This window comes from Molossus molossus, unplaced genomic scaffold, assembly GCF_014108415.1.
Source record: "Molossus molossus isolate mMolMol1 unplaced genomic scaffold, mMolMol1.p scaffold_m16_p_9, whole genome shotgun sequence".
In the NCBI taxonomy this organism is placed as follows: domain Eukaryota; kingdom Metazoa; phylum Chordata; class Mammalia; order Chiroptera; family Molossidae; genus Molossus; species Molossus molossus.
Window position 1 is genome coordinate 49,661,444 of NW_023425403.1, and position 23,391 is coordinate 49,684,834.

Here is a 23,391-nt window from a genome sequence, read left to right on the forward strand (position 1 = left end):
TTACTGCTCAGTTGGAAATTAGCCGTTTATTTTCACAAGAAATTTTATTTCATTTGAAAATCATTTTTACCAACTAATAACTAATATTTCATAAAACAGCTATACAAAATGCAAGCTGTTTCCTTTTTCCTCTTTTAAATATGTGGTTATTGCTTTTGAAGAAGACAAGGTGAAGGAAGCGTTTCCTGTTTGTAGAGGCTCACATTTAACCTAAAGAGCAGATTAGTGTCAAAACATCCTAGAACCTAGAGCTCCTGTAACTTTCTGCTTTTTAAGCACTTTTTTACTATGACAGGAGTAAAGAAATTGGGGTTTTGTTTTGTTTTGCCTACTCTCACTCTCACTCCCTTTGAAGAAATAAAATGTTACAGATTCAAAGGTTCCTTCCCCTTCCTACTGTCCTGTAGCTGGTGTGTGTGCATGTTTGCATCTTACCACATGTGTATGTATCAGGGTTTCTCAGCCTAGACGCTATGGACATTTTGGTCCAGGCCACTCTTTGTTGTGAAGCCTATCCTGTGCATTATAGGATGTTAGCAGCATCCCTGGGCTCTACTCACCAGATCCCAGCAGCATCACCATCCTATCCTCCACCTACCCCCTCAACACACACACACACACACACACACACTAACCAAAAATGCCAAATATCCCCTGGGGGGGAAATGATTACTAGTATAAATTTATTAAATGTTTAAATAGTACATTATTGCTCTGAGTATTTTTTTAAATTTACGTAAATGGTTCTGTGTGTGTGTGTGTGTGTGTGCATGTGTGTGTGTATTCTTGTTCAACTTTCTTTGTTCAACATTGTATTTTTTAGATTTATTTATGTACTTCTAGATTCTGGCTGTTCATATAATAATCTCTTATATAATAGAACCACTTGTTTGTTTTCCTACTTAGGGATGGTTGAATTTTTTACAGTCAATGTTTCACAGAACATCTTCATAAATGCCCCGTTAGGCACGCGTTGCAACCTACAGATGAAATTGCTGGGTCATGGATCATCCTCATTTTTACTAGATCTTGTCACATTGCTGTCCAAAATTTTGTGCCAGTTCATAGCCTCATCAACAATATGCAGAGTTCCAGTTTTCTTTATCCTCCTCCTTGGTATTGTTAGACTTTTTATTTTTGCCAGTCTTGTAGGTCTGAAATAACTTGTTGCTGTTTTGATTTGCATCTCCTCTTAATGAGGTTAAACATCTTTTCTGATGTTTATGGACTCAGGGTTTCCTCTTCTAATGTATATGAAATTTTTCTCTTGAATTACTTTATTTTTTTCTCATCGATTTTTGTTCTTTTTATGTTTTGATGCTATTCTTTGTCAGTTATATGTTGCAAACAGTTTTTCCTAATTTGTGCTTTGTTTTTCAACTTTATATTTTTAGTCATATAAAAGTTCTTGTAATAATTTTTTAGCCATCTTTTTTATGATTTATTTTTTTATATTTTTGTTACAGAAATTCTTTTCTATCCTGGTGATGTAAACATAGTCTCTTATTTCTTCTAAAATTTTTAACAATTTAGCTTTCCATATTTAAATCTTTAATCTGTGGAGTTTACTTTTAAATAAACTTATTTTTGTATGTGGCATGAAGTAAAGGTCTAATTCCTCCTTTTTCCATATCTATAGCCAGTTGTCCCAGTGCTGTTCATTAATTAAGTGGTCTGTCCTTTTCCTGATGACTTGTGATGCCTCCTCCATCGTGGACCAAGTGCCATGTTTGCTTTTGATTCCTTGACTGCTCCTGTGTCTGTGCACTGTTTGCCTATCATGTGCTAATACCATTCTGCTTTAATTACTACAGTTTAACAGGGAGTCCTAATAAGTGGTAGAGAAAAATCCTCCCTTATTATATTTCTTCAAAACATTCATGTCTAGTTTTGACCCCTAACTTCAAGTTGTTTAGTCCACCAGAACACACACACACACACACACACACACACACACACACATACACACACACTTTTGAATTTTGAGTATATAGCAAAATAAGGAATAGGTTTAGCTTCATATAACAGAAAACATAAAATAACAAACCTGGGTTTTTTTTCCCATCACCATTTATTCCCTCTATGCCTCTTCCACCTCAACCCACTAGATAGGAGTGTGTCTCTCAAGTAAAGAAGTGTAGGCATTGACAGCCCCCAGGCTGGGGGTTAATGGCATGAAGTTGCTGGGCCCCAGGCTCCTTTTCTCTGGCTGCTGCTTTGTCCTTAGCCTGAAGCTTCCGCTCCACTGCCCAGGCTGCTGCCTAAGCTCCAGGAAGGAGGAGGAAGAGACAGGAAGGGTGCATCCTGCCTTTAAGTTCTCTCCTGGAGTCCCACATGCCCTGCTTTCATGCCACTGGCAAAACTGGGTCCACCCAGTGGGAGGCTGAGAAATGTAGTAGTCGTGTATCACCCCAAAAACCCTATTTTTAAAGAAAAGGGAATATGGATATTGAGTCAACCAGCAGTCTCTGTTATAGACTGGAACTGGCAGTGTGTGGCTAGATTGCAGTACCAGGTCTTCCCAAGCAGGAACGTGCTGAGTCTTTCCACTCATTTAGGTCTTCTGATATCCTTCAATGGAATTTACTATTTCTCCATAGAGATCTTTTTTTTTTTAGATATAATTGCTAAGTACCTAATCATTTTTATTTCTGTTTGTAAATAGTAATTTTTTTGTACTGACATTTTCTAAGTGATCACAGTAGTGTTACTGATACTTTTTTATCTTGTATTCTGTTAATTACCTCTCAGTTTCTGGGTGGACAGTTATTATGTGTGAATAATGAGAGTTCTGTTTCTCCCTTTCCCTCCTTCTGCATTTTCTTTTATGTTTGGTTGGTTTGGGCCTTACTATGTTATGTCTTGTACTGAATGAAAGAGGTGGTAATAGGTATTCATGTCTCTTCATGAATGGGTACTGAGTTTTATCAAATTATTACTATTATTAGTATTATTAGTATTATTGGTACGTGCCCCTAGCCAGAACCAAACCCGGGACTCTCTGGTCTGCAGGCCAATGCTCCAACTGCTGAGCCAAACTGGCCAGGGCTCAGATTATTTTTATGTCTATTGAGTGAGCATTTGGTTTTTCTTCTGTAATCTGTTAATGTGTGAATTACATCACTATATTTTCTAAGATCCTTGAAATAAATCCTAATACAGTACATCATAGCAGATAAGATGATTATTTTTTTAATATTGTTAGAGTTGACTAATATCTTATTTAGGGTTATTGCATTTATTCATAAATGAAAAACAAATTGTTTTATAATTTCCTTTCTCATAATGGCCTTGTCTGGTTTTGGAAAATAAAACAACATTATACTAGCCTCAAAAAATTAAATGGGCAGTTTTCCTTCTTTTTCTGTTCTCTAGAACAATTTGTATAAGATAGAAAGTTATTAAATGTTTCATAGGCTTCACTTGTGGGTAGATTTTTAAATACCATTTCAATTATATTAATAGCTTAAAGTCTACTCAGGTTTTTTATTTCTTTTTGTAACATTTTATTGAAGTATTACATATAGAAAAGAAAACATATAAAAGTAATCATACAAATGTATTTTGTGTTTTATTTATTTTATTCAACATTTATTTAAGAGATGTGTCTGTATTGTTGTATATTATTGTAGTTTGTTCTTTTTTTTTTATCCTCACCAGAGGACATTTTTCCTTTTTTTGTTCAGATAGAGTGGGAGGGAAAGAGAGGGGTAGAGAGAGAGAAATGTCGTACACCCCAACCAGGGCCGGGGACAAACTGCAACCGAGGTACATGCCCTTAGCGGGAACTGAACCTGGGTCTCTCCAGACCACAGGCCAATGCTCTAACCGCTGAGCCAAACCGGCCAGGGCTGTAGTTTGTTCATTTTAACTGCTGTATAATACGATATTATGTGACTGCACCTTAATTTATTCATTCTACTTAATGGACATTTGAGTAGTTTTTAGTCTTTGATTATTGCACACAATGCTGCTGAGAACACTGTAGTCCATGCCTTTGGTGAACATGTGTCTGCATTTCTGTTGTCCAGAAATGGAATTGCTGAGGCATGCACCCGTGTTCAGCTTTAGTAGATGCTCTGGAACAGTTTTCAAAAATGGTGTTATGAATAACTTATTCTTATGATTTTTTAAAAATCTTCATTATATCCATTCCTTACACCTAATATTATCTGTGCTTCTTTGTCTTTTCATCAAGCTTGCTAGATTTATCCTTTTTGTTTGACTTTTTAAACAATGAGCATTGGGTTCTATTGATTCCCTCTATTGTGTCTTTGTTTTCCACTTTATTAATATTTGCTCTCAACATTCTACTTCATCCTTTCTAATTTCTTTGGATTTTTATTTACTTAAACTTCTTAAATTGAATGTACTGTACTTAACTCTTTAATTTGCCATCTTTATTTTCTCTATTTAAGTTCAATATTTTAAAATTATATCAACTTAGTTACATCCCACAAGCTTTGATAGTTAATAGTCCCAATTTTATTAACTTTTAGATATTTTCCAATTTCCATTATGATATTCTCCATTTTTATTTTCAGTTGTGTGAATTCTTACTTTGTATGTTATAACTTTGATAGTGACTAATTTCATTGCATTGTGATCAAACAACATGGTCTGATATTTATGTTTTGGTATTTGTGGACATTTCATATAGGACTTAGTGCACAGTCACTTTTTATAAATATCTTATGTATAATGGAAAAGACTGTATTCTCTAAATATTGAGTGCAGGCTATATATATCCATTCAGACAAATTTATTATGATCTATATAATTTTTGTTGTTGCTTGATTTATCAAGATATGCTAAAAATTAAATATATGTCTGGAATATTTAACTACTCTTGTAGTTCTATTAGTTTTTGCTTACTATATTTTGATGCTGTTATATTCTAGATAAACATCAATGTATTCTACTGATTTTATCCTTAATAATGGCTTTGTTGGCCTTGAGGTCTATTTATTTGACATGAATGTAACAGTATCAGCTTGCTTTGTTTAGTACTTTTCTGATATTTCTTTTCCCATCTCTTTACATCAGCTTGTCTATGTCTGTATATTTTAGATTTGTCTGTTATTGGGGAAGGGGGTAGGATAGGAGAGATTTCAAAATTGAGAATCTCAGCCTTTAATTTCCCTAATTTTTTTCCAAAAAAATTTTATAATCTTTTTTTTTAAAGTTCCAATTTTACAATTGTTTTCAGATTGTTGTAAATTGAGGTTCTTGGGATCAAATCCTCCTGTTTATTATACACACTGACTCTTGCTTGTGATGATTTTTTTCCTCATGGGTTTTGGACTCTGAGTCTTTCCCCACTGCTGTTTTATCTGTAAATCACATGTAATCCCAGGGTAAGAGAGTGTCTCTCCAGGGAAATTTTTATATCTGTTGCTGCTTTTCTCCTTAGTTATATTCATCTCCATTCCAGAACCAATTTTGTAGGTTCTTAGAGCACATGTGTAGTGTAACCTGAACCCCAAATTTCTCACGTCTCAGGCAGGCCACGATTCCTGCTGTCTCCCTGGGGAAGGTCAGGCTTTAGGGTTGTTTTTTTTAATCCTCTCTGTCACTGAGGGTGCTGCCATTACAGGCATAGGTAAGTATGTCTGTAATAAGTAAATAGTGAGCTCAAAGTTACAACCTCTTTCAGACTCAAATAGGTGGTACAACCCAAGAGGTTCTGGGTGAGCAGCAGATGCTTTCTTACACCCCTGTCCTTGGTAGCTTGCTTACCTCCTGCTGCAGTTTTCCAGAGCTTGTTTTGGCACCTTCAGGCCTCTATTTCTTCATTTTATGTTCAGCTATATGTATGAAATATTTTTTATTTTACCTAGCCTTGTTAGACGTTTATAGTAGGAAAAATTGCAGGTTGCCCTAGTCTGTAATTGTTTCTAAATCTAGGGGAAAAAAAAGATTTAAATTGACATTTAGCTTAAAATGTGGTGTTTTTTTGTTTGTTTGTTTGTTTGTTTGTTTTAACATCATGTAGCCCTGGCTGGTTTGGCTCAGCAGTTAGAGTGTTGGCCCGCAGACCAAAGACTCGTGGGTTCAATTCCGGCCAAGAGCAGGTGCCTGGTTGCGGTTCATCCTCAGCCCTGGTTGGGGTCGTGCAGGAGGCAGTCGATCGATGTGTCTCTCTCGTACTGATATTCTCTCTCTCTCTCTCTCTCTCTCTCTCTCTCTCTCTCTTTCTTGCTCTCCCTCTCACTCATTTGCTCTCTCCTTCTCCCAGTCTATCTGAAGATATTTGAAAGAATGTCCTTAGGTGAGGACTAAAAATCAATGAATAAATAAATAACATCATGTAGTGCATCTTTTCTTTTATATGGTGGTTTTCTTTTCATCGATAACATAGAATAAACAAGAAGTGATAGTGTCACCCACCTTAACTCATCCATAGAGCCACTAAGGAGGACAGCTCGGATCCTTACGTCTGAACCTCTCGTCCCTGTGCGTAAGGTTTACCCTCACATTCTGTAGCCTATCCCTTGACCTGGGTTTTGTCTCCACCTGCAGTCTCCCTCCACTGAACATGCTGAGAATTTACTTAAAGGAAGAGAAGCGGGAAGAGAAAGAGAGGGAGGAGGAGTATTTTAAAGAACTGCTGAAGGAAGATCCAGGTTTCTGGTTACCTGTAGTGAATTCGCCTGCTTTCCATGCCTTCTTTTCCGTCACACCTGGAAAGTCCCTGAACTCCTCAGTCAGCAGAGGTGGGACAGCAGATGGGACAGAGTCAGATGGACACAGTGGGGCTGAAGTTAGGAACATCTCTACCTTCAGGAGCCAAATTGCCCAAATAATGTTGGCAGGACTCATCACTTTATTTTCTCTCTGTGGCCCTACTACATTCTACAGATATCATCCTATTGAAGAATGATGCAATTCTTCAGGGTTTGGATTTCTTCCCATACAGCAAATTAGTGTGACATTTTATTTCTCAGTCTATAGATGTGACAACATTGCAAGGGAAAGCTCTCTCAAGCATCATGGTGGTTCTGCCTCTTCTGTGTCTGATCATTGCATATTGATCTCTTTTTAGGGAGGAATGATCAACTGGAATCGTCTTTTCCCTCCTTTACGTCAGCGACAAAATATAAACTATCAAGATGGTCGGCGGTCCGAACCACAAGCATCCCCTCCTCTAGAGGTTTCTGAGGAACAGGTAATCAATAACCTGGTACTTATTCTAAACCAATGCTTCAAACTTCAAGTAGTTCTGGTGAACAAAACTTGAAAGAAACTGAGTATATAAATACAAATATTTTTTTTGCCCTGGCCAGTTTTCTCAATGGTTAGAGTGTCAGCCCAAAGTCCGAAGGGTCTCAGGTTTGATTCCCAGTCAAGGGCACGTGCCTGGGTTGCAGGTTCGATCCTTGCTCTGGTCAGGGTCGTGCAGGAAGCAACCAGTCAATGTGTCTCTCTTACATCAATGTTTTATTTCTCTCCCCCTCCCTCCTTTTCACTCTATCTAAAAATCAGTTGGTTTGGCTCAGCACTTAGAGCTTCAGCCCTTGGACCAAAGAGTCTCAGGTTCAATTCTGGTCAAGGGCACATACCTCGGTTGGGTTCTGGTCCCCAGCCCTGGATGGGGTCATGCGGGAAGCAACCACTCTCTCTCTCTATCTATCTATCTATCTATCTATCTATCTATCTCTCTATCTCTCTATCTCTCTATCTCTATCTCTATCTCTATCTCTATCTCTCTCCACCTCCCACCTCTTCCTCTCCGCACCCCCCCAATCTATCTGAAGATAAATGGAAAAATATCCTTGGGTAAGAATTATTTTTTTAAAAAGTAAAAATCAATGGAAAAATGCCCTCCAATGAGGATTAACAAAAAAATAAATTAAAAAAAAGAAAAAAGATTTATAATAGCAGTGTAACTGCCACCTGTAGCAGTGATAGACACTTTGGGCCTTTACTGGCTACTGTGGGTCTTATGAGTTTGAGGAAGGCATTATTTGAAAACAAATACATTATAATCATTTATTTTAAAATCTATAATACTTCATATAGCCAACTATTGAAGTTGGTTCACTGCTGGGGAGGGAAAGAAGGCGGATGGATGGGGAGGGAGTGGTGCTTTTCTGAGTATCTCTTTTGTATGGTTTTGATTTTAGGAATCTAGTGAATATTTTACATATTCAAAGAGCAAATTGATAGGGACAACAGTAAAACTAAAAAGAAACAGACATGGATGATCCAACTGTATTTTAAATGAATAACATGATCATAGGGAAAGGAAGATAAATTAATTTCAGTAACTTCTGAACATAATATGCCCTCTAAAGACAAAAAGACACTCAGCTATTTGGAGAACAACTTTTATAAGAATGAATCTTCTGTACTTTGTTCCTTTGCAATCTTTCCTAAATATAATTTTAAAGGGTTGTCAAGTCCAGGATAGCAAAGCTATATAATAAAAAGTTATTTCTTTGTACTGGTAAGAGGTGGGAAATATTTCATGAGTGCATTATGCCTAGCTTAAAGCTGCTTAGCACAATATATGTATAAATATTTGTCTTAATGTGAAAATCGACTACATTCTCTAACTCTTTCAAAAACAAGATATGTTGCAAGAACTTTTAGAAATTCAGCTAAATTATCATTGTCTACTAATACAACAAAATTCTTCGTAAACATCTGGATGAAACATTAAAATTTTAGACCAAATCTTTGAAGATATAACTGATCTAAAACCACCTAGTTATTAATGAATAGCTCAGTAATTGGCTGGTTTAGTATCTTTTCTCCAGATTTATGATGTGTGTAGAAGCACCCTTAAAGTTTATTAAATAACACATATCAGTGTTACACTGAATACTATAATTTAATCCATAAGAGACATTCTGTAAATACCTGACCTGTGTTCTTCAACAATACTGATGTCACAAACTGTTCCAGACTGAAGGAGACCAGGGAGGCATGCAAACTAAATATCATGCATGGTCCTGGATGGAATCTGTGCTGGAAAATCAAGGCAGGGAGGGGGGGAGGTTGAAAGGACACTGTAGAGTCAGCTGATGAAAGTGGACTGTAGATTAGTTAATAGTTTTCTATTAATGTTAAGTTTCTAGAAGTTGTTATCTATACTGACTGTAGTTAGGGAAAAGAATATCCTTGTTCTTAGAAAATAAAATGCACAGGGAAATACCAAGGGGTCAAGGGACATGATTTATGCAACTTAGTCTCAATGGCTCAGGAAACACAAGTGTGACAGGTATGTATAGATACAGAGAGAACAACTGTTGCAAAATAACAGTGACTAAGTCTGGATGAAGAGTGATTAGGGGTTTGGGTCCTATTACTGAAAATTTTCTATAAATTTGAAATTATTTCAAGTCATAGTTTTTAAAAAATCTATAAAAATGTAAGTTTACAGCATTACAATAACAACACTTTTACATTTTCTTCTGCATACAATGCTTTCTTATAAAAGCAAATTAAGGTCAGCATTTTGTAGCTGTTCATACCATCCAGGGCACCACCTCCTCCATTCCTGTCCCCAGAGTAAAACGCCATTCAGACCCAAGTCACTCGATCACTGTGGCAAAGCTGTGTCCTGACTTTTTCTGGAACTCAGGAGGGGCCCTCGGGCAGGGCTCCCATTGCCACACTGGATTAGCCACTGTAAATGCTTTTGAAAGAAGCCAATTGATGGTGCCTGATAAACTGATCCAGCCCCTCATCCTTGCAGCTTCTCAGTTCAGACCCATCATTCTGGCAGCTCTAGGATTGAGAGTTGGATTAAGGAGCCATAGTTCATAGTTCTCTTCCACCTCCATTAGAGAATTTCTAGAAAAATGATATTCACACAATAAGAAAATAAAGCCCAATAATCCGGCATTTGTAAGATAGTTATGGTAACATTAAAAAGTAAGCTAATGCTCTCAAATTCAGGTAAAGAGGAATAGAGTTCTGTTCCGTTGCTGTTTACTTCATAGAACCTCAAGGTCCCACTCTTCACAGAGCAGCCGTTAACGATATGAGATATTGAAAGGTGAGATAGTTCTTAGTTTTGTCACTTTGTAAAAAAAAAGTGTCAAAAAGTGATAACAGGTGACTGTGGAATTAAAGGCTTTAAGGTTCATCAATGAATCATTTCTTTGATCCTCCCAGAATGACAACAGTGAGGTTTAACAAGTTGTCAATATCAGTTTAAAACAGCATTGACTTCTTCCTTGCTCTGTTATGAAAAGATGTAACTACATGAAAGTTTGTTTTTAACATATGCTTCCTTATTCATTGATTTTCTAAATCTTGTTTTTTTGTGTTTCTTGATTATCCTGAAAATGGCCATAATAGACTGTCACTGCATGAAGACAGAGTGTTCCCTGGCATTCTATTCTGTAGATGCGGTAGCTCTTTTTATAGGTGCTAGAGAGACTGTAAAAGGTAAAAAAAGATGTTTTTGCCCTTAAGACATTTATAATTAACATTTTGAAATTCATAGTTAATGTAATTTTAGTTTGTTGAGGCTACACATTATCTAAAATAATATTTGTTGGTAACATTAGATAGCTTGAATTAACAAAACATTTTATGCTTAATTTTTTAATTAAATGTGCTATATGTTCTTTATTTAAAATTGGAATCATGTAATTATAATTCATGAAGAAATTTGGTAATTTTCTAAACCAAGAAAAATAGAAATGATTATTTGATTTTTCTGATGTAAATAAATACTTCAGGAATTTTAGTGAGAAATGTTTAAGATAGGAAATGTAGTCCTTCTGTTTTTAAAACAAAGACTATTCTGAGAAAGAATGTGCCTCCCTTATTACATCTAGTAATAGCCTAATATACAGCCACAGAAATTTTTTGTCAACTGTTGTACTTCTGCTGTTGTTCAATTTCTAGATATTAAGTTCAAAGTCCGCTCACTCCTACTATTTTTCAATGAGCAGACCCCCAACCCCTTTGCCTACTCGTCACCCCTTACAGATGATATTCCAGCCCCTTTTAAGAATATACCAAGCTCTGCCCTGGCCAGTTTTGCTCAGTGGTTAGAGCATCTGCCCACAGACCAAGGAGTCACAGGTTCGATTTCATTCAAGGGCATGTACCTTAGTTGCAGTTTGGTCCCCAGCCCTGGTCAGCGTGGTGCGGGAAGCAGCCAATCGATGTGTCTCTCTAACATCAATGTTTCTCTCCCCTCCCCTACTCTGTCTGAAAATAAATGGAAAAATATCCTTGGGTGAAGATTTAAAAAACAACAACAATATACCAAGCTCAAGCACCACCCAATAAACTTTTTTAAATAATCCAATGTAGTCAAATGTCTGCTATCTTAAAAATAAGTATGTGGATAGATAGATATACACACATATTTATATGATTCTATTTTTTCCTCTCTCTTTTTTTTCCTTTATAATGAGGGATTTTTATACTATACCCATATTCAAAATGAACAAATAATAAAATTTTATCATTCTGGCTTCACTATTTTTTTTTAAATCAAAATGACAAAAACTTTTCAAGTCGGTCTCTCTCAACTCCTCCCCAAGCTTAGAAAATGACCTTTTAGTTTCTGCCTAATGGGACACAGGTAAAATTGGACAAGGAAGTTAAACATGACAAAAATCAAAGCTGAGACCTAACAAAAGGAAGATAAACATGGACTGTTACAAATTTTGACTTTCTCTCTTCCATTCATGTCTGCCCTGCCTTTTAGCTAGCCAACAATTATCTACTGCCTGCTCTTCACGGCCTAACCACGGGGCTAGGTTCCTGAAGTACCGAGATAAAGAAGGCAGGTTTCTGCCCTCAGGTGGTGCTGAGGCCAGTGCAGAGAGCCAGGCAGGGAGACACGGTAGTCGACATGGAAGTGTTCCAGTGCTGTTGGAGCAGGATTGCCAGCACTGTGAGGGCTGGGGCAGCAGCCTTTGTGAGGAGGTGGCATGCTGAAAAGCGCATCCCATGTGGGGCAGCACAGGTGGGTGAGGGCGTAGTGGACGGTGACTAGGGGCCAGAGGCACCACCTGGAAAAGGCAGGACAGGCTCCCCAATGGCCTTCGTGGTGTGTCGGCTTCTGCTTATGTGGTAGGCATTAAGGAACTGTGGCAAGGTTTTAAACTGGGAATTACCTCATCGAGCTTCCCTGGAGGATGAACTTGACAAGGAGGAAGGGGCATATTGTAAGCATAACCACGTATGTAATTTCTTCCACCCCTGCCCAGGAAACTGGTTACAGTGCGGGTGCTTACGAGACTCTTGCCCAGACAAGACTTGTTACCGCTTAGTACGTTTATAATACCTGAGACCTGTTGTGTGGATCCCATTCATGTCCCCTGAAACATCCATCAGCCCAGTGAGAGAGAATGCCTTTAACACACACACACACACACACACACACACACACACACACACACACGACACTTTCGATCTTAGCTGATGAACAGCAAAATGCATTTAGTACGAGAGAATCCAAATCTCAGGGAGGTTCTCTTCCCACTGTCTCCGAAAAACCCACTAAACTCCAAAACACCTTGTAAAAGCAGTCTCCTCACTAATGTGTATTTGTTTTGAGGTGTGCTGTATGCTTCTGCTCTGAATACTTATAACTGCAATGAGTTGGGTATTGGTCTGGTGACTCGCACGTTCTTTTCCTTGATAAATGGTGAGCTCCGTGAAGCCGACACCATCTCTCGTTCCCATTCGGCACAGAGTCTGGCACACAGAAGGTGCCCTGGCAGCAGTTAGAGCGGGCTGAACATGAAGTTGTGGTCAGTGGACTTCTCTTTCAAAAGAATACTTGTTTTCACTCAAAAACCTGTTAGACAGCAGGACTGTGTCAGACTTCTCCATCTCTAATGCTGGTAGACTGGAAATGTTTTAGAAGAAAATACCAAAGTTTAAATGTCTTAGAATGGAATATTGGGTGGCATTCAATTAATTAACCAACTTTGGGGGGGTACCTAATTCTTTGGGCACTCTAAAAGATAAAAGCAAAGGAGCTCATCTAGCCTGCAGCCAGGGCCTTCTCAGTACCAAACCCTGAACAAGGCAGGAGAGTGCAAAGGTCACAGGCTGGGCAGAAACAGAACCAGAAACAGTTGGCTCAGCTGACAAGCGTGATCACAATGGTCCGGCAGTTCTAAGGAGGACAGAGTGGTCAGGAAGAGCTGCATTGACCCCAGAGGTACGACAGGGAGCTTGCGTCAGCAGTGTGGTAGGAGAGGAGGCATGCCCTGATAGATAACAAGTAATCGTTAATTGAAGGAGAGGGGAGGGTGAGCCACATCTCCCACAGCGCCTCCTGGCTGGGTGCGCATGTGTCCCCACGAAGTTGCCCGTGACGAATGTGCAACCCAGTGTGGGATTGGGTTGGGGCCACCGTCCAGGTGGGCATCGCTTTCCGCAAGTCAAAATTTGGGAAGTAAGAAGAAGAAGAAAAAAACATTGTTTTTGACGCACTTAGCTAAAGGGAAGTTAAAGGAAACCACAGTCTTGTTTGAACAAAACAAGCAGAGGAGTATTTCACTGAGAGGAATTGCTGTAAATCTCACTGGGATGACTGTCCTATTTCACTTGTCTCAAAGAGTAATTGATTTGCAAGTAGAATGCCAAAGTGGGAATTATCTTGAGATAATAGGGAATACATGTCCTAATCATAGAGAATGTTCTTTTTTCTAAGAAAATGAAAATTAATACAGATATATCTCCATCTCTATAGGTTTCTTTTCTCATTCAGCATGATCTGTTTTTGAAAAGCATATTATAGGAAAAATATATTCCACCTTGTTCTCTGGAACACTTGTCAGATGACAGCAACAGTGCTCTCCCACGGTGCCTGGTCCTGTCCAAGTTCCCATACCTCAGGCTGGCCAGCGGGGGCGCTGTGGCACAAGGGCCTCAAGGCTGCTGAGGGGTCCTGGATGCAGCTGGCAGAGTTGAAAGTCACTAGCAGGGACTGTCCACAGATTTGTACCATCCCAGTGACAAGACTAAGCTGGAATCTTAGTACCAGCCTCTCCTTACTACCCCATAAGCCTAATTAGCTCTGAGCCTTGCCTCCAGGAAGTCAAGTTTCAGTGAGAGAAAACATGCATTGGAGATGTTACATTCAGGTAAATAAGTTAATGTGGAAGAGAGGAAAAGCATTAACACTCTTTGGCTATTAACCTAACTACACCTGGTTTCTAAAAGCAGTTAGAGAAGAGGATCGGTTAGGTTTTTAGACTGGAAACCAAGTTGAACTCTATTCTTCTCTTTTGTGGTGAGAATGTTTAGACAGAAACTTTGAGATGAACAAGCAAAGGAGGAAGGTACTGCTGTACTCTTAAACAGAGAAGGAATGTTGATGGAAATGCTTTTTAGAAAATTCCTATGAAGCATTTTTAAAGTTTTTCAAACAGACGACTTCTGTGCTGGTCTCAGCCTAGCCATAATCATCAGGAAACTCTGAAAAAAATAAAAGTTTATTACTTACAAGACCTGGAAATTACACAGCACACCTGGGGCCACCCAGCCAGGTCCACAGCAGAGAGCAAAAGAGGGAGAGAGTGGGGGATGGGGAAAGAAGGGCTCTCGCATGGACCTGGGGTTCTGTTTTCATTAGGGTCAAGGGCCTAGCGTTTTACAGGCTCACTCTTTATTGGTGAATTTAAAACATAAGAGGAGGAATTTAAAGTGCGAGAGTAGAAACAAGTGGCCCAAATGGTCAGTTATTGAAATCAACCAAGATCTCTCAAACAAAGGAGCTTCAGTTGGGGAAAGGCAACCTGGCTCTGTATCTAGTCATGTGGCTGGCAATGTGATCATGCCAGATAGCCATCGCCGAGTGGATGGCTGGGCACTCAACGCTTAGGTCAGGCACAGAGGAGAGAGACAACTGCCAGGGCTTAGGCTACAAGACCTCTGCCGACCCTGCCAAGTGCTGATGGAGACGTGCGTTTCCTTGCTCTCGACTCGCTTAAATCAGAGAGAGTCTCCCTCAGCATCTTCTCCGGACTTCTGAGTGTTACTAACTTCTCACTTTGTCCCCAAGATGTTTATTGGTCATCTTCCCCCAACTACTGTGAGTTCCTTGAAGAACTTAATCTCTAAACTTACACCCCTTCTCTGACTGATGCCCAAGCACTTTCTGTGTGCCACTCTGTGTGTTGGGTGGGGAACCAGGCAAGCGTGGTACCAGCCCTCGTGGAGTTCAGGTCTGCCAGGGAAAACCCCGCAAGTCACCAATCCACCTGGCTGCGGTTATTTAAGGCAGATCTTAAAGCAGCAAGATAGTCTGTAAATATTCTTTGAATTAATGACATTCTTGTACTTTCACTACTTTATTTAAGCTGATCAGGATGAATCTTTATCTTCTGGTAAAATAATATCAAGAGATTTCACATTGAAACTTTCTCTTCCCTTGGATGTTAGATCTGATCAGGTAGGTAACAGATGGTTCTCATTACAATAGCTGAACTGAAATGGCAGGAAGCAGCCTGCAGAGAAAACAAATTAGGTTTTCAGTGTGACTTAATGTATTTAATAATACATATAAATACCATTATTTATATTATTATCAGAATTGAATATTTCCTAGAATTTGTACAAATATAATGTAAGGTGTTTCCAGGAATCACTGAAATAATGTGGGCTTTTTGTTAGAATGTTATGTGCTCACCTTTAAATAAGACTTTTCCTATCTTTCTTACTTTGTTTGTTCTTATCACATTTGTTTTCTTAGGCCTATTCTTGTTTATGCTATGTAAGCCCTAGAAATAGGTAACAAATGGGTAACTTTCGTTTGTTTTTCAGTGTGGATGTATTTAGCCATGGTGGTTGGTGTACTTGTGGGTGTACTTAGCGGTGGAACCAACATTTAAGCAGGTCCTTATCACCTGGGGGAGCATGGGCCTCTCCCTTGATGGCAATGACCAAGGTCCCAGAAGGGGTGGCTTTTCTGCTCCGGGACTTCCTCCCAGCCACTCCATGCTAGCCATGCCTTCTCTGAGAACAGGCCTGCATTTGATCATTTGTAGAAGACACATCAATTCTTTGACCAACAAAGAATATAAAACTAGTGAAGTAGAAGCAGTTAAAGTGAACGCCAAAAAAACCCGAGAGTGGTTTTGTCACGCTGTCAGTTTTGTCATTCTGTGAGCTGAGGTTCAGAGGGAGGGCTTTCACACGCCCCGTCTAATCGCTGTCCAGCAGGGTGATGATTATGAGAAGAGGTAATGCTTGCTGAGCACCTGCTATGTGCCAGTCACTGTTCTAGGCCTTTCACACATGTATCTCTCATCCTCAAAACTGAGAAAACCGGTAGTCCCTTAGCTGGGGTCACCCAGTGAATACGAGGCCACCTGGAGCCTGACTCAGAGCTCAGGCTCTCTGCCACTGACTGGAGTCCCCACCTGCAACAGGGGTGGCTGGGAGGATGCTCTCGAATTTGAATCAGATCTAAACAGCTGCCAATCCACCCTGTGTTTTCATGTTAAGGAACTGTAAACTCTGGACTCTCGTCTGTATTTTGCTTACCTGACAGGTCTGCAAGGGCCTCAGTTTTCTCATTCTGCTGTTTGAGCACAGAAACTCATGCAAAGCATTTCACACAGAGACAGTAACAAATTGCACTAGGGTTAGGCAAGATGGGCCTCTCAGCACAGACAAGCATTAAGGTCCACATCAGTAATTGTGAGAGCTGCAGATGCTGTTCTTTGTGCTTCTGGGCTATGCTCAGTCCTTATCATCTGCTCTGTGAACCATAGAACCACCCAGAGAAGGGCCTCTGCGGGCTGGAGCATTTAGAAACTCCCTCAGAACCATCTTTCTTTACTCCTCCTCTTTCTGGCTAGTTATTCTCCACATACCCAAGCCCAAATATGCACTTTTATTTTCCGTGGGTGTTTACAGCTTGGACACTAGGGGAAACTTACAGATACCCTTTCTTTCTTTCTTTTTTTTTTTTTTATCCTCATCAGAGGACAATTTTTGCATTTATCTTCAGATCAAACAGGAGAGAGAGAGAGAAAAACATCAATGTGAGAGAGACGTATCGACTGGTCGCCACCCACACAACCCCAACTGGGGCCAGGGACAAACTGCAACCAAGGTACATGCCCTTAGCGGGAACTGAACCCGGGACTCTCCGGTCCGCAGGCTGACACTCTAACCACTGAACCATACCAGCCAGGGCCAGATATCCTTTCTTAATGTAATTGTTCAGTGTTTGAAAAGAAAAACCATGTTAACACTATTTCTACTTCATAAGTTTCTTCATCTGGTCGCAGTACCAGCAATGAAATTTTCTGATCACACTTGTCTTCTCACCCCTAAAACCTCAGAAAGCTCCGATGCCGGCCTTGGCTAAAGGGACCTGGTTGCCAGCCTTCGGAGCAAGCAGCCAGCGCTGCAAGCTTGTGACAGCAAAGATTCTCTGTGCAAGTGTTCGAAAGACCTATGAAGAACCTGGCTCAGTCCAAACTAGCAACATTGCACGTGTGGTTGTGGTGTGAGGGAGAATGAGCTCAGGAGAACCCTCACAGGCAGGAAAAGCTTTTCTCACACTGCATGTCACTCACCTGACCCAGGACACACATCCCAGACCTGAGGGCCGGTGCTGAAGTCCTAGGCCTGCAGGGCAGCCGGTGCCACTGCTCTGCCCTGGTGGCCTGTGTGGCCCACCCGTCAGCAGCAGCTTCTGGATTAGCTGCTGATTTTAAAGCATGATTTACAGAAAAAATAGATGAGTTTTTGCTGGCTAGGTGCAAAGAAGCAGCTTGTCGGTCCTTAGCTATGCTTAAAGTGCTAAAGGTGACAAAGAGGCGGTAATGTCGTGTTTGCCACTCTGCTCAGTCATTAAGAATTGCCCAAGGTGTGGCATCTGGTGTGGTGTTTGTGTGTAACAGAGAGGGCAGGCAGAGCTGCCCAGCTCCTCACTGGGCTGTGTTGACTTCACTAAAGAGTTCTTAACTGAAGTAGTCAGAATAAACATCATAAAAGGTTATTTCGGTCCTGGGTCAGTGAAGTGGTTTCTTCCTCATTGACATGCATTCAACATGAATCCTGATCAGGCTAGAGGAAGCAAGTTAATAGTACTCAGTCTGAAATGTCCCCAAGGAAAGGGAAGAGTGGATTCTGGACTTGCATGGCAAAATGATGTTTCATGTCTGGCAGAAGCCTAAAATAGATTATCAAACAGATAATGAGCATTCAAGAGAGTGTTGTGGTCTGAAGGCACCAAATTGATCCTGTTGACACAGGATGTCACCAAGACATTTGACAATATCTCCTCACCTTAAGAGAGATGTGGGTAATAATACAAAGTGGATTTGAAACTGGTTAAAGATCTCTAACGAGATGTTTGATTAGATCTCTAGCCCAGCTGGTGTGGTTCAGTGGATTGAGGGTCGTCTCATGGACTGAGAGGTCCCCGGTTCGATTCCCAGTCAGAGCACATGCCCAGGTTGCAGGCTTGATGCCCAGAAGGGGGCGTATGGGAAGCAGCCTATCAATGTATCTCTCTCACATTGTTTCTCTCTCTCCCTTCCTCTCTCTAAAAAAATCAATAAAAACATATATAAAAATAGAAAGAAAGGAGGTCTGTAGTGAGTTCTGGGCTCTATCTTTGATCTTACCCGCTTGGAATTTTTATCAACAATAACTTGAATGACATCATAGAGGTTTGCTCATCAAATTTGGGGATAATATCGCTTGAGGGGGCTGGTTAACATGGAGACACAGAATTTAAACTGAAAGTAGTTTGGTTTGGCTACTAAATGATCAGAGGAAATGTAACAGCGGTGTGTACGGCCCTAAACCTGGAAGATCCAGTATAAACGTACAGGGTGATGTGAGAACACTGGCTCGAGAGCGTTTTATGTGAAAACACCTGAGGGTTTTAGGAGGCCCCAACTTGCCACCTCAGTATGATGCAGCTACATACAAAAGGGCATGTGTACACACAAATACACACATGTACCCACTGCCAACGCATTCCTCTACTGTAATAAGGGTTGTGATCCCAGGAAGACAGCAGTCGAACAGCCCTTCGTCCCGTCACACGTGCCGACAGTACCGTCTGGTTATCTCCCGTACTCCGAGATGGCATCAACGGGCGAGCATTGGGAGGGGAGGGGCTGCGCTGGGAGGGGCTGGATACCGGGACAGGAGTGAACAGGAGCAGCAGGGCTCTTCTCAGAAGGCTCACGATGCAGTGGCAGGGAGAAGTGGTCGACCCTGTAAATACAGGTAAAAGTTAGAGCCATGAGGACAGACCAGCGGTCAGCGAAGCCATAGACTTCTACTCTGGGGTCCCTCCTAGTCGGGAAGACATGGAAAATGGCCAAGCACCCTGAGATCCTATGGATGAAGAGGAGTTAACCAGGCCAAGGACACAGGGAAGAGCCTCCAGCAGAGGAAACGCCTCCAGTGAAGGTGGGAGACAGTGCCGCATGGCCGGGGATGGACCAGGAGTGGGGTGCTGGCCTAGAGAAGCCAAGGGCGGAGGGAGGGGGACCGCCTTCAGACACTCAAAGAGCTTCCCGCAGAGAAGGGAATCGTGTTGCTTTCTGTTACTTCAAAAGGTGAAAATCAAGGTTTTTGCCTCCCCAGGGATGGCAACTAGTGAGCAGCAGATTCTGCTCTGCTTGAGGAGGAACCCTGCATCCTGGCAGTGAGCGAAGAATGTTCCTGATACTCTGGAAAGGGCGCTTGTTTCCTTGACCGGGAAGTGAAACGCAGATTCCCTCCGTTCTGTTCTGTCCGCGCTACCGTCAGCCGAGGAGCTGAGCTGGAAGTGGCCCCAGGCACTGACTGGTCCTTTAGTAGACGGCGGAGCACGGCCCACGGCGGGAAACGCATCGTGCTGCTGACATGTTTGTGAATAAAGCCGCAGTGAAGCTCTCTGGAAGGAAGACCCTCACCTCGTGCAGCTTTAACCTCATCTTAACCCACTGACTGTTCCTGACCCACTGATGAGGGGTCACAGTCTCACTTTGAAAAACATTGGCTAGAACCCCAGCTTCTGAGAAGCATCCCCTGCGTGCTCTCCTGGTTGGGTAGCCTTTCCACTGAGGCTCCTTGAGGAACGAGGGGCCTGGGCTGGGCTGGGCTGGGTGGTCTCCAAGAAGTTACCCCCATTCCGTCCTCACCCCTGCCAGCTGCCCTCTTCACTCTGACCTTCCTCTCCTCCCACACCTGCTCTCTCCAGCCACCCCACAACCCACCCCACGCTCCCACAACACCGTGACTCCCCTAAGCAGGGGAAGGAGAGGGAGGAGGGCAGTATCGGGCATTCTCTTTCCCCTGGGCAGCATCCAGCACAGCATTTTCCACAGGGAAGATTGCCAGTGGCGACTGAGTCCTCAGTCAGCCCACAGAAGCCCCCTTAATCAGCACGTTGACATCTCAACTTTTGTGAGAGTAGCATTGTTTACTCTCTATTGCAAATGTAGTCTATTTTAATATAAGTACAAAAAAATAGATGCTCATGGCTCTTCCTATTTTTATCATACATTTTTAAATGGGAAAATAGGCTACAAATAAACTTTAGTATCTCTGCCAGTTTTGACATTGGAGACTGCCTGTATGTAAAAGTACAGGAAACCTCTATATTCACAGATTCAGGATTTGTGGTTTTTAAAAAATGCAAGCCTCGTCCTCCCTACCCTTGTGGCTTCAGCTGCCCCCTCCCTGCGGTTCTGCCCGTGCATCACCCCCGCTTCGCACATAGCTGCTGCTGCCTGCAGACCCCTGGGCCGGGACTCGCAGCGGTTGAGAGAACGAACGTGGAATGTGAAGCGGTGGCATCCGCAGGGCGTGCCCTGCTGTGCGGTGCCCAGCCCGGAGGACCTTTCCTGCCAGCGTCTGCCAGCATCAGGCAGTCGTCTTCAGTTCAGCCGCCGTTCGGAGGTGGAAGGGAGTGCAGCTCTGTCGGTCATCCCGGGACCCCCCCACCCCAAAGGATCATGTGAGCCGTGGGCGTGGGGCTGTTTCCACAGACCTGCTGCCCGCTCCGTCCCAAGGGCTCAGCCACCTCTGCTCATTCTGGAAGTCACGTCCTCATCTCTAAAAGGAGGGCTAGCCCTGGCCAGTTTGGCTCAGCGGTTAGAGCGTCGGCCTGCGGTCTGGAGAGACCCGGGTTCGGTTCCCGCTAAGGGCACGTACTTCGGTTGCAGTTTGTCCCCGGCCCTGGTTGGTCGTGCGGGTGGCAGCCACTCGATGTGTCTCTTCACGTCGATGTTTCTCTCTCTCTCTCCCTTCCTCTCTCTCCCTCCCACTCTATCTGTACAAAAAAATGGAAAAATATCCTCGGGTGAGGATAAAAATAAATAAATAAATAAATAAATAAATAAATAAATAAATAAAATAAAAGGAGGGCTAGATGGAATCGTGCATAGCTATTGGCTGTATGTAGTAAGCATGTTTAAATGTTGTGTCTGTTATTATTTTTTGAACATCAGATTTTACTGAAATGAAAATTAGATTTTGGGGCCAGCAGTGTCATAAACTTTATCAGGTTTCTGGTTTTGTTTCTGTTCAGGTTGCCCGGCTCATGGAGATGGGATTTTCCAGAGGCGATGCTTTGGAAGCCCTGAGAGCTTCAAATAATGACCTTAACGTGGCTACCAACATCCTGCTGCAGCACTGACAGCCCCCGCAGGCAACACTGGGGCCAGCCACGCCGCTGACCACAGCGGGCTGGCCCTGCTGCCGCATCAGCCCGAGAACCCTGCACTCTGGCTGGCCTTCTCGGTGTCCCTTGGGCAAAGAGCGGGTCCCGCTGCCCCCTCCCCAATTCCAAGGTCGTTACTGTTCAGGTATTGAAAATAAGTTTTGATACTCTCAAACAAGTTTGCCATTAAATTAGCATGTATTTTCTATCTTTATTTTTTTATTGGTGTTTTCCTTAGTTTGGAGAACCATCACTCGTTCCTAATGTGTTTAAAATGCATTAAAATTACAGCTCTCTGCAAGCAGTTGAATGGCACTCTGGATGGGAAATTACTGCTATTGTGATAATGTTCTTTCTGTAATAATGCATCATCCTACATTATATCTCATCATAAATGCCTTAAAAGGAGATAGGAGAATGCTATTCAGAAAGGACATGTCAGGTTATCCCTTACGGACATTTTTCATAACTATTTTTTTTCTTAAATTTTCAAACCTCATTGGCTGTTCATTGTCCACACTTCCTAGGAGGTGAGCAGTACCTGTCTGCTGCCTGTAGTACTGGCCAGGCCTAGTTGATGCAGGAGAAACAGAGAACTGAATCCTACACTGTTCCAGCTCATTCCTGTCCAGGGAATTTTTCCCAGTTCCTTCTCTCCACTTCCATTAAAAAGTGATGATCAATCACCAGGCCTAGGTTCTGGAATACTCCATGAAACTTACTTGGAGTTAATTTTGCTTAAAGTATCCACAGTTATCCACTCAGGTTAGGGGTGAGAAATAGGACAAAGAGAAAACAGAACAGTGGGCAGGCTGAAGCAATAGGGTCAGGTCTCCTGGCCCAGGGGTTGACCAGGATTGGGCATTAGGCAGAGTCGACCGCAGAGGATGCCATCACAGAGACAGTGGGGAAGGCCAGAGGTGGGTGAGCCAGCAAAGAGCTAAAGCAGGTGACTCTTGAGATTTAAGGAAATTGTACAACGATTGTGTTCTGTGAAATGAGCAGAAATGTATCAAATTGATGTAAATTTGGACATGTATGATACTTACAATAAAGTTTTTAATGTGCATTACTTTTCAATATTTTTTATTAGACTGACTTAAATGAAACTTTGTTCTAGGCTGTGCTATTTGCCACCTCGCTCCCCTAAAAAAATTGTCTGACTACTCATCTTTCTTCAGAAGATTCAGGTGCTTTTTTTGAAGTGAGAAACATGCTTTTGTTCCTACAAGTAGGACTAGCCTGTGAAGCCCCATTCTTAGGCTTGAGATGACTTCCTGGGAGCCCAGCTGGTCCCCAAGCACAGGCTGCAGGGGCAGTTGGCAGCAGAGGGGATGTCCTTGACTGCATTCACTGGGAGTGTGCAGACGGTGCGGTCACGTGCGACCTGAGGCAAATCTGAGTCTACCCGCTGCACTTCCCTGTGAAAGGTCTGAGGAAAGAGCAAGTACCCCAAAATACACCGTCTCCTAGTTCCTTCTCACCTTCAAACAGCACCTACTGAAGTAAAGCCAAACCGGTGGCAAAATCCTCGCCCACCTGTGACTTCTGCTTCTCTCCCAGAGGATGGGGGGCCGAGAGCACCCCTGTAGGGATTGCCGTGTGAGGCCTAAATTAAAAAGTATTGTTTTATGGTCGCGATTTTCTCCTACTGAGATTATATTCCAGAGATCCTTTTCCGGCCAAGGAGAGCCTTAGTGACCCTCCACCGCAGTCCTTTAATTTAGAAAATAGAAATTGAGGTCAGTGCAGATGGTGTGACCATAGGACCACAC

General features: G+C 42.0%; 1 protein-coding gene across 2 annotated transcripts in view; it reads left to right on the forward strand.

Moving 5' to 3' along the window:
* Positions 1-22,688, forward strand: part of UBAC2 (UBA domain containing 2) — a 190,279-nt gene extending 167,591 nt beyond the window's left edge. For both annotated transcript variants that reach the window (XM_036249573.1, XM_036249572.1), the window contains 2 exons: positions 7,046-7,168; positions 21,485-22,688. In XM_036249573.1, the coding sequence (XP_036105466.1) occupies positions 7,046-7,168; positions 21,485-21,592 (231 nt within the window). In that variant the 3' untranslated portion in view covers positions 21,593-22,688. The remainder of the gene's footprint in view (positions 1-7,045; positions 7,169-21,484) is intronic.
* Positions 22,689-23,391: the final 703 nt, after the last annotated feature.